Source organism: Chlamydomonas reinhardtii, chromosome 3 (genome assembly GCF_000002595.2).
Source record: "Chlamydomonas reinhardtii strain CC-503 cw92 mt+ chromosome 3, whole genome shotgun sequence".
In the NCBI taxonomy this organism is placed as follows: domain Eukaryota; kingdom Viridiplantae; phylum Chlorophyta; class Chlorophyceae; order Chlamydomonadales; family Chlamydomonadaceae; genus Chlamydomonas; species Chlamydomonas reinhardtii.
Window position 1 is genome coordinate 8,494,517 of NC_057006.1, and position 15,638 is coordinate 8,510,154.

Here is a 15,638-nt window from a genome sequence, read left to right on the forward strand (position 1 = left end):
AAGGACGGAAGCCGTCTTTGAGAGACGGAGTGCATGAATCACAATTTTGAAGGGCCGACGTGCGGCCGGGGGAGCGGGGTAGCTGCGCGCGCGGACGTGTGTAGGTGTACCTTTAGGCGTTTCCCTAGTATCACGCGATACTCTTCAGGTGACATAAGGGGACACGCACGCGCATGTCATGTGCCCGCAGGCCTTCCGCCACCCCCCCTGCAGGAGGAGCTGGTGCGGGCGGTGGCTCGCTCGGGTGTGCCGGTGGTGGTGGTGGCGGTGGCGGGGGGGCCGCTGGACCTGAGCCCGCTGCTGGGGCTGCAGGGGGTGGCGGCGGTGCTAGCGGCGCCGTACGGGGGGCAGCAGGTAGGTGTGTGCATGCGTGTGTGTGGGGGGGGGGGCTTGTGAATACCAGCCCAAACTGAACCAAACCCAACGAAAACCAGCGGAACATAGGCAGGGGGATTGTAGACACAGGGGACAGGGGGCCCGCAGCAGGGGCCTGAGGGGAGTGGGGGGGGGGGGGGCGGAAAAACCCCTCCCAACCGCTTTCGGGACCATGCCGGGGTCTGGTGTACCCGTGGCCTTCACACCTGGGGTGCGGTAACCCCCTGCGGTCGCCAGCATAGCCGCCATCGGAGCCTTTCCCAACCCAACCCATACCCGATGCACACATATATACACACACACACACGCACACACACACACACACACACACACACACAGGGGCCCTCTCTCGTTCCCCCCCCAGGGGGGTTACCCGCTGGCCAGTGTGCTGCTGGGCACCTCCTCCCCCAGTGGCCGCCTGCCCGCCACCTGGCTGTACAACTGGGGGGTGGTAGGGACTGAGGGGGGGGGACTGGGGCGGGAAGGGCGGGGTGGGTGGATGGAATGTGGTACGGCTTACGCCACCTGTGCATCTTGGTGTTAAGGAGTGGTTTGCCCCGACCACCTAAACCTCCCCTCCTCCCACTGGTTGTGCACCTGGAGGCCTGCAGAGGTCGGGACCCCTTCCACGGGGCCGGGACCCCCTCTCACCCCCCATCTCACCCCACCCCACCCCCTCGCCCCCTATCCCACCCCTCTCCCACACCCACCCCCTGCCCAGGTACACGCATCTGTCCGACCCCACCTCCATGGCCATGAGGGCCTGGCCCGGCCGCACATACAGATACCTGCAGGTGGGGGGGAGGAGGGGGAGGAGGTAGGGGAGGGGGGGAGCTTCAGGGGGGAGATGGGGGCAGGGTGTAGGGTCTGCCAAAGGTATGGGTGCATGTGTGTGTATGTAAGTGTGTGTTTGTGTGTTGTCGGCATTTGCTCCCTGCATAGCCCCTGCCGCATCCACCTGTCCGCCTCTCCCCCTCCCTCTTCCCCCCGTATCTCCCCGCCCCCTGGACCACAGGTCCCCGTGCTGTTCCCCTTTGGCTTCGGTCTGTCGTACACACACTTCCACACCACCGACATGCGCGCCAGCCCCTGGGACTGCCGCACCAGGGGCGACACCGGCGCAGGTACGGCGGCTGAGGGGCGGCGGCGGCGGCAGGCGGCGCCCAGAGGAGCCGGCGGCGGCGGCGGCGAGGAGGAGCTGTGCTTCCGGTGCGTGTCGGGTGTGCCAAACAGGGCGGGCGCTGCTCCGAACCAGCCCGACCTACCCCGACCTTGTCCAACTGGTCCGTGCTGTTTCCTCCACGTTGCTGCCCCGCCCACCCCCTCCTCCTGAACGCACACGCACTTACACGCACACACGCACTTGTACGCACACGCAAACACGCACGTACACGCACATGCTCCTGCTTTACCGCCTCCCGAAGCCCCCCCCCCCCCACTCACCCTCCCTCCCTCCCTCCCTACCTCCCTCCCCCGTGCCCCAGTGTGGAGGTAGACGTGGTGAACGCCGGCCGCCGCGCCTCCGGCCACGCCGTGCTGCTCAGCCTGCGCCGCAGCCCGCAGCCGCCCGGGGCCGCACCGGCGGCAGGCGGCACACGCACAGGGGCCGGCGGCGGCAGCGGCAGCGGCGGCGGCGGCGCCCGGAGTGACTCGGGTGATGCCGGTGGTGGGGGGGCCAGCGGTGGCGCAGGAGGACGGGTGCTGGCGGCTGCGGGAGTGGGTGGTGTTGCTGCGGCCGCCGCATCCGGGGGGGAGCCGGGTGCGGGGCGGGCGCATAGCGGGTGTCGGCCGTGCGCCGAGGTTCTTCAGCAGCAGCAGCCGTGGCGGGCGCAGCGGCAGCAGGAGCAGGGCCAGAGGGACGGGCCGCAGGACGGGGAGGAGGAGTCGGAGGAAGAGGAGGAGGGTGGGGAGTTCGCCGAGTGGGGCGGGGAGCGGTACGGCCACCCTGACACGCTGGCGGCACACACCGCCGCCTACCACCGCATCATGGCGGACAGACTGGAGCGGCCACAGGGGCAACAGCGGCCACAGGCGCAGCAGGGGCAGCAGGGGCGGGGGGCGAGGGGCGGGAGTGGGGCACGTGGCAGCGCCTCCGCTGCCGGAGCGGGCTCCCACTCGGACGGCGGTGGAGGGGACGAGCTCGATGGTCAGGTCGATGGCGTCGACGACGACCCGCCGCCGGTTCGCGAGCTGGTGGCGTTCGGGCGGCTTGAGGACGTGTCGCCCGGGGAGGTCCGCACACTGGTGCTGCAGGTGCGGCTGCCGGCGGCTGGGCTGGAGGTGGAGGTGGAGGCGGAGGCGGAGGTGGAGGCGGAGGCGGAGGTGGAGGCGGAGGAGGAGCAGCAGGCGGGCCGGCAAGGCGGCGGCCCCCGCCGCAGGGCACACCGCCGCTACGTCGCACACTTGCAGGTGGGTGCGAGCACTGACCCGCGGGCGTGCGTGATGCTTTCCGTACCGCGTGCAGGTCGGAGGGTGAATGCATGTGGCTTGCATGTTGCCTCTGGAGGTCAGCTCTGCAGGTCTGCTGCTGCCCGTGCGCCCACACGCACCTCCCCCTCTCCCTGTCCGCCCGCAGGCCGGCGCGCTCTGCTGCCCGCTGCCGCGTCCGGCCGCGTCACGGCGCTGAGGGGCGTTGAGCTGTCCCGCACAAGTCCCCACTGGAAGGCAGCTGAGCCGCATGGATGGGCGCGTGTGGGAGCATGAGAGGCGGTCTGACGCGGCCGGGGCAGGGGTGGTGTGTGCCACTGCCCTCGTCCTCAGATGTGGGAAACTCCGGGGCTTTGCCACCGTGTAGAGGGGTTGATACCAGAGCTTGGGTTGACACCAGCAGGTGTTGCAGTCGCGTTCCGCCTCACCCGTACGGCGGGGGGGGCAGCAGCACCGACCTAGGCCGATGTGCATGTGTCGCCTACTCATTAATACGTTGCAGTCACCGGTTGCGGTTTCAACAATTGAACATGAAAAGAGTGTACTCATTCGCAAGAGCTGCCGGTTTGCCTCCGCTGTCGTCCGTTGACCCCGCTTCGTGCGCGTGTTTGCGCAGCACTGCCACTGATCAGTTCAACCGCCCATACGTCAGGTCATCAGCGCCCGAATCCGCACGCCCAACCTTTGCTGCGCTTTGACACAATCACTCACACAGCGCCCACACGTCGCGTTGCACGAGGCATGCCGCGCCCGCAAGCACGGCTCCGGACCCGCCTCTCTCTCCACAAGCTCATCGGTTACTTTGGTTCGCGCACACACACACACACACACACACGCACACACACACACACACACACACACACACACACACACACACACACACACACACATGCAAACGCAGCCAGGTTGCGCACAGTCTCACAGTCTCACACACGCGGTCCTAATGGAACACTTACGCATGCATATTGCGCACTCGGGCTGCACCCACGCACCCATGTAAGGCGACGACAGTCATGCAAACGGCCACCCCCATCGGCTTTGCATGTGTTTGCCTTGCTTGCCCGCCCCACGCACGTGCTTGCACACACATGCTGCAGTTGCCAGCTCTGATGACCAGAGCCACGACGGCGGCCCAAGACGCATGACGTCAGCACACACACACACACACACACACACACACACACACACACACACACACACACACACACACACACACACACACACACACACACACACACACACACATATATATACTCTGAAGGTAATCCGCGGCCGTAATTCTGCATCGCATACACTGTCCTACGCGTAATGTTTTCCTTGTGCTCTTTAACACACACAGGCTTTCGTTTCATGTACTAACATACACACGCACACACATACGCACACGTCGAAGCCCATCCATGCGTTGCCCCCATCAAGCTGCAAACAGACCTGCACACCTGCTGGGGGGGGGCGGATGCACCGCTGCGTGATGCACCTGCTGCACAACTACCACCCATGTACAAGCTGCGTCCGACCAACCGAATACTCCTCCGCACTACCGCCGCATACACGACGTTGCAGTACAAAATGCAAACACTCTGACCAAGGCAAGACACAGAGGCACACATGTGTTTCCATCCTTCTACCGCATGCGTGGGACGCCGGACAAGACGCCCACGCCGCAGCCTGTAATCCTAAAGCTTGGAAATAAACCTGTCCAACACCATGCTGTGTGCACCCGCGTTAGTCGCGGCTGTTATCTACGTAACACAGCATGTTCCTACCTCCCCCATGTGCTCAATGGGAAGCTCCCAATGCTTGTCGCCACTTTGCACTACATTATGCACCGCGCTTACGCCCTATGCTTGCTTATTTCTGCTGGGATCCTGACTGCCAGCATCACCACGTGTGTGTGTGTGTGATGCTTTCATCACGTGTGTGGCATCATCACGTGTGTGGGGCATGCATGGGGCGCAGGCAGCGAATCATGCATGTGCAACAGCTCGCCTGGCCGGCCACAGCGCCAGACGTAACCAACAGCCAGTGCTCCAAACTGCCAGCAGTGGGACGCACCGCGTAGTCGCACACCGGCAGGCGCCCAGGTCCGACAGCTGGCTGCTCATCACCACACTGGTGGGTGGTGGCGGCGGCGGTGTCCGTGTCGCCATGCACCTACCGCCACCTGCCGTGTCGCTACCGGTGGCGGTGGCGGTCTAGGCCGTACGCCTCCCTCCACTCCTGCGGCGGTGGGCTGATGCGCCCCTCCCGGCCCCACCGCACCAGCCGCGCCACGTGCGGCGCATAGAACTCAGCCAGGGCCGCCACCGCGCGCGCAAAGGGGCTGCTGGAGGCGGCACTGCGGCCCCCGGTGGTGCTGCTGGCGGCAGTGATGGCGCTGCTGCCGGTTTCAGAGAAGCCGTCGGCCGTCGGCTTCGGCTCGCTTTTGAGGGCGCAGTGCCAGCCCTGCAAGCAGCAGCGTCAGTTCCACAGCAGTGTCAGGACCGGAGCGGCTCGGCATAGGACGCAAGCCGTTGTGTTCTGGAGCCGCATCAGCTATCTACTGCCACGCGTGCACACGCATGCAAGCGAGAGGCGGGGCTCCACACACCCAACCCCAGCTCCACCCAACCCAGACCCCGCCCCAACCGGCTAACTCTGGCCTCGCCGTCATTCCTTCCTGGCAGCGCCTGCGAGCCCCCGCCTATATCCACGCCCCGCCCCAGCTCACCAGGCAGTCTCGCATGCTGCTGCTGCCCTGTGCCGCTGTGCCGGCTGCTACAGCTGCTGCAGCCCCCAGACGGCTGTAGTTGCCGGGCGGCACCCCCAGGAAGGCCTCCAGCTGTGCCACGGCCGCTGCGGGCTGCGTGGCCAGCTGGCTTGCGTACAGCACCAGCAGCTGGCGGGGCGGGAAGTGGGCGAGGTAGTTGGACAGGAACACGTCGTAGGCGGACCAGCCCAGGAGGTCTGGGGCGCGGAGGGGAGGAGAGGGGGGGGGAGTTGAGGGGGGTAGTAAGCGAGGGGGGGAGGGAGGGCGGAGGGAGGGGAGAGGGCTGGTAAGAGGGATTATGTCTTGACAATGCAAACGGCCAGGACACACTAGACACACAGGTTCGGAGTAGCCTCTTCCTCGCGTGCAGTTCCTCCGGCCACACCCGCCCGCCCGCCCGCCTGACGCCAAACACCAAGCAGTTTCATGCACACACAGCCGCCGCCACTCACGGCTCTGTGAGTAGCACTGCGCCTCCATCCATTCGCTCAAGTCCATGCCGCCGCCCCAGCCGTGAGGCACCGCGTCCGAAACCGCCCCGCTAGTACTTGAGATGCCGTCAGTGTCAGCAGTTGCAGTGCCCTGCTGCTCCTGGTACTGATACCGCTGCTGCTGGGACTGCTGCTGCTGCTGCGCCCCGCCGGCCGCCTCCGCCGCCAGCAGCCGGGCCCGCTCCGCTGCTGCTGCGGCTGCTATGTTGGCGACCACCTGGTTGCTGGTGCGGAAGCGCCGCGCCACCTGCACACAGCGTCGCAGCGAGGCCAGCTCCATGTCCACATAGGAGGCTGCGAGGGGCCGGCGGCGGGTGAGGCAGGGTGGATGGGGTGCGGAAGGGTTAGTGTCAACTTGGGGGCGTGTCAAGCCAAGAAGATCTGGAACGAAGTGATGTGTGTGCAGTGCAACAACCGGGAGATGCCCCCGCGCCCACAGCGCCACCAAACGCGTGCCCTGCACAAAGCACCGGTATGCATCAACTGACACGACCGACCGCTGGTGTTAGTTGCAGTCGCGACTCACCCAGCGTGTGGTTCTTGGTCTGCATCACGAAGTGTGCACGGTAGGAGGGGTCGAGGCGCAAGAGCGAGTCAGCATAACGAAACCGAAGGCGGCGGGGGCCTGGTGACAGGAGCACAGCGGCTCCAGGATAGGCACTTCCAGTGGCTGGGTGCCGGCTGCAGCCAACACCCTCCCCACCCACCCATCCATCGGCCCAACGCGCAGCACAAGCCCAGCCGCGCCGGGCTTCCTGCTCAGCAGTACGCATAGCAGCTCCCCCACCCCGCCCCGACGCGACCCGCCACTCACCCACTCGTTCCACCAGGTTCCCGCCGCCCGCTTGGCGCTGAGGAACACGGACAGCGCCCGCTGCACCGGGTCCCGCAGCACCACCACCAGCTGCAGGAGAGGGGGGGCCGTCAAGGGGACCAGGCAAGTGCGTGTGGGTTGAGGGCTTGAGGCGACACATGCGCGCCCGTGCGTGTGTGTGTGTGTGTGTGTGCACACACGCGGCAACAGATCACAGCCAGCAGCCACCACCTCCCAATTCACTCCGCTTGACGTTAGCGGCCAGCCTGCTTGGACAGCCAGCCCCAGCCCAGTAGTCCCAGGCCCCGTCCAGCTGCCATGCAGCTAGCGGGCTCGGCCTTACCCTGTGACCGGGTGCGGGCGGATTGCAGGGCGGCACACAGCAAGGACCGCATATGAGCAGTGTGAGGCAGGTCGGCGGATACTTCACTATGTTCACTGAACACGCGCCGTCGCATACATCTACATATACATCCCGCCACAGTGCCAGCCTCCTGCCCCCGTCCTCGCCCTCCCCTCCCCTCCTCTCAACAACGCACGGCTCACTTGAGGTCTGGGTTTATGGTCTTGAGGGAGACGGCGCAGCACAGGCACTGCAGGTTGGCGGACGCCCAGTCGCCCACGATCACAGCCTGACCCGGCCGCTGCTGTAGCGCCTGCAGCGCCGATAGGTAGATAGTGTGGGGCGTACGTGAGTGTGCGCATATGTTGGGTTGAGTGCCCGCAACACACGTGCGATGAGATACACATGAACACGCACTTCGGAGCAGCTTTGGAAGTCTTCCCCCCAGCCCCAGCCCCCTTGCGGCGCCGCGCTCCGTCCGTCCATCCATGACGACCCCCTTCCCGCACTCCCAAGCAGGTAGGTGGAGGTGCAGGCGCAGCCGTACGTGCAGGTCCACTAGCTACTCACCACTCGGCGCTGAGTCGCAGCCAGGGTAAGGTACTCCTGCGGGGTGGGGTGCGGGCGTGTGCGGGGGTTGTGTCGGGCGTGTAGCGAGCGGGGCAGGACGGACCGAGGTCAGAATGGAGCAGGCGGGCGATGGGGGCTCGAGAAGGCTCAGCCGCCACGCACCTACCCATCCATCCATGCACCCCATCCACCTAATCCACCCGGCCCCAGCCACGCACGCACCTCTACGACGTTGTCACACAGCGAGCTCTTCCCGATCTGATTGGCCCAGTACTCATTCTCCTGGGGGCAGGCAGGGCGGGGCGGGGGGAACGAGGAGGAAGCAAGCAAGCCAAGCATGAGCGAGCGAGGGTGGCACTTGGCAAGAGACCGCGGGGCCAGCAGCGGTGCACTTTGCGGCAGCGTGTGGCTGCTGACGCACTACACGAAGGACACACAGGAACCGTACAATACTGCCCCCCCTCTTACTTGCCCCTCCCTTACGCGCCCATTCCAATCAAGACCCACCCCGCGCCGGCCATGGCCGGCCCCGCGCCCGCCTCACCTTGAACTCTCCCACCCAAGCCAGTGCAGGGTTCGTGGTCGAGTACTTCCTGCGTGCGTGCAGGCGGGCGTGCGGCATTCACGTCGCCAAGCAATAACCTCTACGTATGCAGACCACCGTAGCAGTCCACGCACTCCACAAGTTCACCAACAGTAAGGGCCAGCCGAACCGGGATGTACCGGTACCCGCAGCAGCAGCGGGGCACTCACCACAATGCCGACGTGCCACACTGCACACAGGTATGTAGAATGAGGGGAGGGCAGGGGAGCGAATGGATTAGATGGGCAGGGGGCGAGGAAGGCGGCAGGGCACACACGCAAGCTGGCGGTTAGGCGGCGTATAGCCGGGGTTGACATCGACCAGCAGCGCACGCAGCAGCAGCAGGGTGAGTGAACGTACGCCCAAAATGGCGGTAGCGGCCTCCTAGGGCGCGAACGGCCCACAACCTGAGAGAAATCGGCGCATCAAGCATAAAATGCATATTGCAGCGCAATCAGCGGCTCTAGATAGGACGCAGGGCGCCACGGTGCGCCGTTTCAGTCAGTCCGCGCGCTTCCAGGAAGCCCAACTGCGCCACGCCCGCCCAAGCTGCGCCGTAGTAACCCCAGTGGATGCCTGAGGCATCATCTAACTATAACAACAAACGAGTACAGATAATGAGCACGGAAGAGCCCTAGCAGCGATGGCTCACGGCGAGTTTCTCGGTGCCCTCGCAACTCCAAAGCAGCGCTCACCTTACTTCCTCCCAGAACAGCAAAGTCAATGGGTGGTGACATTCGAATGCCATCAAACGTCCCCCGTTCGACAGGAATACCCTCCACACGACGGGAATTCAGGTAACAGAGGGCGATAGGGCCCAGTAAAAGCAGCCTTAATCGATTTGACATTTTTGATAAGCAGAGACGACTCAAGGAGCAGGTACTGGTGTCAAAGCGAGCGAGCTCGCAGCAGGTGCAGCCACGGCGGTGCGTTTGTCCAGCATTCACGTTGACAGCGAGCGTAACTGTTAGTCGTAAATACTCCAGTGACAGTGGACGGGGTGTAGAGAGTTCGTGAAACTGCTCTCGGGGCCCATGCAAACTGTCGCGTTGTCAGACGCGGCGGCCATGCTCGCGTACCTTAATTTGCGCGAAGAGTTTATATCCAGCCATCAAAGCATCAAGTACGCCAGGTGCTCACTAATTCGCAGCGTTTAGGCTGTACTACTGTCGCACGACACGACCCGCTCGCTTTGCAACTGCTGCTGCACTGTGCTGCACGAGGTTGCCTGTGGACGAGGCTGCGACGCTTTGCGCGTGTGCTTCAAAATACAAAAGAGTTCTGCTTGGAAGATAACGCAAGTTAATGCTCAAACGCAGGGTGGATGGATGGGACAGGATTGGGGCCGATCGAGGCAGATTGGCGCAGTCCATCCCGCCTCCCTTGGGCCTTGGGGCGCACGGGGCGCCTTGTCCTCCCCTGTTCCTTAGAGTCACAGGCCCAATCGCTGTCCGTTCCTGAGGCCTGATATCACCTTGCTGCATGCAGCAATTGATGTGGTCTAGCACCGACATGAAGGATACGGTAGATAGCTAGGGTAGCAGGAAGGTTGACGACTGGACGTGCACCGCCGCCGCGCGGGCGCCAAGTGCACGAGCACTGCGAAGGCCTACACGGCGGCTCATAGGACGGCTGGACGGTCACGATCCCGCTGAGCTTAAGAACACCTGGCGGTGGGGTGGCTGGATGGGTACACTACACCGCACCCTGGGACGACCCTTGCTGCTGCTTGCTGGGACCCCTTCTTACTACTCGTGTCTGTGGCCTGCGCACTCGCCCCTCGGCCGGCTAATCCGCCCATATCTAAGCCTACACCCACCCACCCACCCACTCCAGTGCTCGTATCTTGTAGATGACCTCAGGCCCACGCCCAGGCCCGGGGTGTTTGATAAGCGTAGATGATCCCTCGCGCAGCATATACGCCCGATCGTCCATACGCAACCCGTCATACATCATACATCACGCACACTGCTGCAGGCCTCTGCAGGTCGTCTACGAACGATCTACTGCTGGCCCTGCGTGCCCATGTACCTCATCTCCCGGGCAACGCCGGGACGAGTCCTGATGAGCACCGCCAGGAGCCAGGTAGTGTCTGCGCGGCCCAGCAGCAAAGCACAACCACGCACAGCACATCCAGCATGCGGTCGCACATTAGGAGCCCTGCGCAGACCCCTAATCAGACACTGGCCGGTCTCAGCCTACGGTACGCGCTGGCGCGGCTTGATTTTGGTGCGGCACCACGCTCCACCCCTGCTGCTGCACGTTGCCCCGCCTGCTCCCCCGATTCCGCACATGCATGCCGCCGCCGCCGGGGCCAGCGCTGCAGCGGCCGCTACCACCATTGGACGCAGCCCCAAACAATGACACGAAAGCTACTTTCAGCCCGGGGCCGGCAAGAAGGTTCTGCAACATCGCCAAACGTGCAAGCACCACTGCCCGCTAGTCGTGGCCCCACGCCCTAGTCATGTCAAACCTCAACCCGCATCCTCAAATCTGTCGGTTTGCAACGGTGGCACACGCTGCCAACATTTAGCACCGTCGGCGTGTGTATTTGAATGGGCACGGCGGCTGTGTGCGTTGGCACATTCCGATGATCTACACACACATGCCAGCAGTTACCGTACACAGCACTCCATTCGCAATTCCTCATCACATGCGCACACCCCTCAATGATCACTGCCCCACGCACGGGACTCGCTCAGTCATTGGCCCTCGCACTCTGTTGTATGCCCAACCAAGCCAGTTCGAGACACCTTCACCGTATTACGTGTTGGCACGCCTGCCTGAAAGCTGCTGCGCCCATTCTTTTGCTTGTCTGCTTGCTCCCCTGCCTCCCCAGCGTCGAACTACAGTAAGTAGTCGACCCCGAAATCCCTGCCCCCCCCCCCCACGAGGCCACCCTGCCCATTACACCCCGCCCTTACTTCACCCCGTACGCCTCCCTCCACTCCTGCGGCGGCGGGCTGATGCGCCCCTCCCGGCCCCACCGCACCAGCCGCGCCACGTGCGGCGCATAGAACTCGGCCAGGGCCGCCACCGCGCGCGCAAAGGGGCTGCTGGGGTCCACAGCAGCTGCTGCCGCTGTGGCGTTGGCCGCTGCAACCGCTGCCGCCCCAGCAGCTGCGCCAGCAGCTGCCCCCGCTGCTGCGCCCGCTGCTGCGCCCGCTGCTGCGCCTGCCGCTGCGCCCGCTGCTCGCCATGTCGGGAGCAGCTGCTCTCCGGGTGCCAGGCTTGCCAGTAAGTGGGCCGCCGGGGTGTGCACGCACTTGACACCCTGTAGGAACACGCACGCACGGCGCACGGCACACACCAGGGACAGCTGGCGGTGTGAGCGCAATGAAGGGGTTCAAGCGCGGGGTTCCAGTGAGAGCGGCAGGCAGGCACATCAGGTACGGCACACCAGCAGGTAGGTATGGCAGGCGCAAGTCGCGGCGTGGGCCACCAGGGCCATGGCCGCCGCCCCAACCGCACCCGCCACTACCGTACCACACAGCCACAGCCAGCGCTACACGCCCCCGGCGCATTACACCTACCCCAAGCTACACGCGCGCACCCCTACCCGCCCATTCCCGCCCCCCCCCGCCCGCCCGCCCGCACGTTGCACTCGCTGACGCGCTCCATCACCGCCGGCGTCAGTCGCACTGCTGCAGCCCCCAGCCGGCTGTAGTTGCCGGGCGGCGCCCCCAGGAAGGCCTCCAGCTGTGCCACGGCCGCTGCGGGCTGTGTGGCCAGCTGGCTTGCGTACAGCACCAGCAGCTGGCGGGGCGGGAAGTGGGCGAGGTAGTTGGACAGGAAGACGTCGTAGGCGGACCAGCCCAGGAGGTCTGGGGCGCGGAGGGAAGGGGAGGGGGGGAGTTGAGGGGGGTAGTAAGAGCAGGGGATGAGCGTCCGTGAGGGGCAGCAGAGTGGCCGGCGCTTAACCTCCGATGGCATGCGGTCAGGCAGGCACATGTGCTCATCTATCCGCTGGCCAGCTGGAAGGCCGCCGGACGCCCTGGCTCGGCCTTCACCCCCTCTAGAGCCCACCACACCCAGCCGCCACTTACGGCTTTGCGCCCAGCACTGCGCCTCCATCCACTGGCCCAGGTCCATGCCTGCGCCCCAGCCCTTAGGCACTGCACCCTCCGCCAGCAGCGGCTGCGGCTGCGGCTGCTGGGCCCCCATGGTGGTAGTGCTGCTACTCCCACTGCTATCATGGCTTAAGCGCCGCGCCCGTGCGAAGCAGGCGCCGAGTGACTCGAGCTCCTTGTCCACATATCCGGCTGCATCCGGTGCGGAGGTTATGAGCGATGAATGGGACAGGCATGCACATTGAAACTGGCGCGGAGGAGTGTCGGTGCAGCACCACTGCCACACAGCAGGGCGCCCAAACGGCTGAGCGCCTCCCCTTGCGGCTGGCGTCAGGCGGCACGTCCTCCTGACCTGACCTGAGTAATAGCTAACACCCCCCCGCCGCCAGCCACAAACATTCAAGGCATAACTCACCGAATGTGTAATTACTGGTCTGCACAAGTACAACAGAAAGAGCAGCCACGAGCAAGAGGTGACGGACTGTTAGTTACGATAGCCATGCCCTACAGCGGATGGCAGCACGGCGCAACACAACCAGCTGCTCCTGGTCACGGAGTCTTTCTTTCTCCTGGCACCCGCCCTGCTGTCCCTCTAATGCGGCAACGAGCTGGATGGACCACAGAGCCACAGATCTGGACCCGGACACACTGCTGGTACACAGAGCAGCAAGGCAAGCAGCACGGGAGCGCGGGCGCTAATCAACCGCTGGGGCTCAAACGGCGCGCCGGCACTGCTGATGGCTCACCCATTCTTTCCACACGTGCAGCCGCAGCCGCCGAGCCAACAGGAATGCCGACAACACCCGCTGCACCGGATCCCGTAGCACAACCACCACCTGTAAAAGGTTGGTACTGTTCACTTGGTTGTCGTGACGGCGCCAGCGGCACATGCCATTAGTACAGTGCGTGCGTGTGGCAGCAGGCCAGCATCCGTGCGAGTGCCACCACAACACCGGCGCCACTACCGGCAGCAGCAGCTGCAGCACAGGATCTGTCGGGCCGCTTCCCTCCTGCCAACTGCCCCTGCTGTCGTCCCGCCTTCCTGACATCCCCCCCCCCCCCACCGCCCTCCCTCTCACCCTCCCTCGCCCTCGCCTACCTTGAGCTCCGGGTTGATCATCGCCAGGCTGACGGGGCAGCACAGGCAGTGCAGGTGCATGGAGCCCCAGTCGCCCACAAGCAGGTCCGTGCGGTTGCGCTGGTGGTGGGGGGTGACATTCATGATCAGTTAAGGAAGTGGGGGGAGGGGAGGGGGAGGCAGGGAGTGGAGACGGGGGGCAGCGGGGAGGGGTTTCGAGAGGCTGGTGGAGGTATGACGGCAAGCTCAGCGAGGGGGGCATGCGGCATCCGGCTACCGGCCCCCATGCAGGCCCTCATGCTTGTCCCAGCGACACGGGTAGTGGACGCCCGCCCCCCCCCCCCGCCCCCGCCCCCGCCCCCGCCACGGCTCAAGGGCGCCACACGCCGCCACCACACGTTCACACACAGGGCCACGGGCTGCGCACACGCCGCACCAGCAGCAGCCGCCCCGCATACCCCCCCCTCCAAGCCACCCACCGCCCGCGGCTGCACGGCCACCAGGTTGAGGTACTCCTGCAGCGGCAGCAGGCGGGGGGATCATGGGGGGGGGCGGGGCGGGAGAGGTGAAGTCTTCATCCGGGCCAGCAGGGATAGGAATGGACAGCAGCCTTGCCAGTAGCAGGCGCTGTGACACAACTGGCCCGCTCCAGACGGACCCACGACATTCCCGGGCCGACGCAACCACAAACAGACGGCCATGGGCACATGTGGCCGTGTGCAGTCCCCCTGTGTCCCCCAACGCCATCCCCGCCCCCACCTCAAGGTTGTTGTCGCACAGGGCTGATTTCCCGGGCGTGTGTGTGAAGTGCTCGTTGCGGAAGTGGCCCACGAACGCCAACTTGTCATTCAGCCGCGCATACGTCCTGGTGGGGTGGCGGCAGCAGCGGGGCCGGTAAGAGCGTCATGCAGCCGGACGTGCGGCATGTGGGATCAGGTGCATCCAGCCCGGAGCTGTGCAGTGGTACGATACCTTGTGGCCCCGCGCCGTGCGTACCCGACGCTCGCTTTGGTCCTCCAGCCCAGCATAGGCCCCACCAGTCCCTTCCAAAAGGCTGCCACTTTGCCAGACCTAGGAAGGAGCCACACGCACACACGCACACGCACACACACACGCACACACACACACACACCATGCGATGGCGCTTGCACATAGTTTTCACTCCAGAAGCATGGGGAAACACATGGGCACACCGCCAGCTGTGCACGGGTCGCGCTGTGTGTAATGGCCACACCACGCCCCTTGCGCCCTCCATCTTTCCCACGGGACCTCGCACGCTCAGGCCGCACTCACCACAGCACTGAAGCGCCGCACTGCAGTGTTGCCGCCACAGCCGCGCCAGGGGACGCAGATGAGGGGGGCCGGGGCGGAGGCAGGGGCGGTGCAATCACATGGACGCATGGCACCGCGTCGTGCAGGTGGGGGGCTGTGCAACACAAACGGAACTCTCTACCGTATTGCCGATTGGGACGTGTCGCGCGTGTGCATGCACGAAATGCATAACATGCAGTTGTGTAGAACAGCAGCAACACCTGCATGTCCTACAGCAGGGGTCGGGGTGGATGCTGCGCCAGCCGCAGCGCCCTGAGTTCCCAGGCACGCGCGGAAACCCTGCCGACACGTGGCGCCGCGACCCAGGCACCGCGAGTGAACTTGCGACTTAAGCCGCAAACCCATGTCCTTTTATTTCCCACGTTCACAAATGGCGCAACGCGATGTTAAGCAATTGCATGGTATTCGTTTTTTGCGGCAGCCTCATCTCCAGAGCCCTATGTAACTTGCTGAGCAGTTAATAGCTACCTGGTGCGCGCCAACAACCGCATAGTGGATCGGCGGGATAGGTAGAGCGGTGCCATTCCACGCTGGAGACACAGCGCCCGCAGCCAAGACCCGAGGCCCTTCTAGCACACTTAAAAGCAACGAAAAACATAATGCAACGTTCCACGATCTACGAGAGGGCGCATTTGCGCGAACGCCAGTGGCCACATTAATAACTGATGCCTGTGACATGCTTTAGTCATTTCTCATCATAAAACAGAGCGTGTTTATAGAAGCGAAGGGAAAGACGGTATCGCATACACGCTTGTCAGACTGACACTGCGAACTGCGTATGTCTGACGATGCGAAACTCTTTAGAT

General features: G+C 64.5%; 3 protein-coding genes across 5 annotated transcripts in view; 1 reads left to right on the forward strand and 2 right to left on the reverse strand.

The window, feature by feature from the left end:
- Positions 1-3,362, forward strand: part of CHLRE_03g200655v5 (uncharacterized protein) — a 13,002-nt gene extending 9,640 nt beyond the window's left edge. The window contains exons 19-24 of one of the 2 annotated variants that reach the window (XM_043061342.1): positions 214-354; positions 740-810; positions 1,097-1,169; positions 1,391-1,584; positions 1,860-2,784; positions 2,951-3,362. In XM_043061342.1, coding sequence (XP_042926620.1) covers positions 214-354; positions 740-810; positions 1,097-1,169; positions 1,391-1,584; positions 1,860-2,784; positions 2,951-3,001 — 1,455 coding nt within the window. In that variant the 3' untranslated portion in view covers positions 3,002-3,362. The remainder of the gene's footprint in view (positions 1-213; positions 355-739; positions 811-1,096; positions 1,170-1,390; positions 1,585-1,859; positions 2,785-2,950) is intronic. The other variant, XM_043061343.1, reaches the window with a different exon arrangement.
- Positions 3,363-4,046: 684 nt separating this feature from the next.
- Positions 4,047-9,872, reverse strand: CHLRE_03g200767v5 (uncharacterized protein). The gene is made up of 12 exons (XM_043061346.1): positions 9,048-9,872; positions 8,523-8,542; positions 8,314-8,362; positions 7,992-8,051; positions 7,770-7,805; positions 7,403-7,512; positions 7,146-7,200; positions 6,857-6,946; positions 6,569-6,587; positions 6,004-6,336; positions 5,513-5,748; positions 4,047-5,247 (listed from the first exon to the last, which is right to left on the reverse strand). The coding sequence occupies exons 1-12, from the start codon at positions 9,087-9,089 to the stop codon at positions 4,978-4,980; spliced, it is 1,320 nt and encodes a 439-aa protein (XP_042926622.1). The 5' UTR covers positions 9,090-9,872; the 3' UTR covers positions 4,047-4,977.
- A 353-nt stretch (positions 9,873-10,225) lies between these two features.
- On the reverse strand, positions 10,226-15,632 carry CHLRE_03g200879v5 (uncharacterized protein). Of its 2 annotated transcripts, XM_043061350.1 has the most exons (11): positions 15,301-15,572; positions 14,794-14,813; positions 14,538-14,571; positions 14,260-14,365; positions 13,980-14,015; positions 13,522-13,620; positions 13,169-13,258; positions 12,838-12,856; positions 12,399-12,614; positions 11,950-12,176; positions 10,226-11,626 (listed from the first exon to the last, which is right to left on the reverse strand). In XM_043061350.1, exons 1-11 carry the CDS (start codon positions 15,321-15,323, stop codon positions 11,273-11,275), a joined length of 1,224 nt encoding a protein of 407 aa, XP_042926623.1. In that variant the 5' UTR covers positions 15,324-15,572; the 3' UTR covers positions 10,226-11,272. The 2 variants fall into 2 exon arrangements, with proteins under 2 accessions (XP_042926623.1, XP_042926624.1); XM_043061349.1 differs by lacking the exon at positions 14,538-14,571 and having other exon boundaries at positions 15,301-15,632.
- Positions 15,633-15,638: the final 6 nt, after the last annotated feature.

Bases quoted from the DNA above. Each gene is read 5' to 3' on its own strand.
- CHLRE_03g200767v5 (XM_043061346.1), bottom strand. From the start codon at position 9,089: ATGTCACCACCCATTGACTTTGCTGTTCTGGGAGGAAGTAAG. The intron at 8,363-8,522 runs GTGAGTGCCCCG...GCACGCACGCAG, and splicing joins TGTGGCACGTCGGCATTGTG to GAAGTACTCGACCACGAACC. The intron at 7,513-7,769 runs GTGAGTAGCTAG...TCGGCGCTGCAG, and splicing joins CTGCGACTCAGCGCCGAGTG to GCGCTACAGCAGCGGCCGGG.
- CHLRE_03g200879v5 (XM_043061349.1), bottom strand. From the start codon at position 15,510: ATGTCACAGGCATCAGTTATTAATGTGGCCACTGGCGTTCGCGCAAAT. The intron at 13,621-13,979 runs GTGGGTGGCTTG...CCCCACCACCAG, and splicing joins TGGCCGTGCAGCCGCGGGCG to CGCAACCGCACGGACCTGCT. The intron at 12,177-12,398 runs GTAAGTGGCGGC...TCCGCGCCCCAG, and splicing joins GCAGTGCTGGGCGCAAAGCC to ACCTCCTGGGCTGGTCCGCC.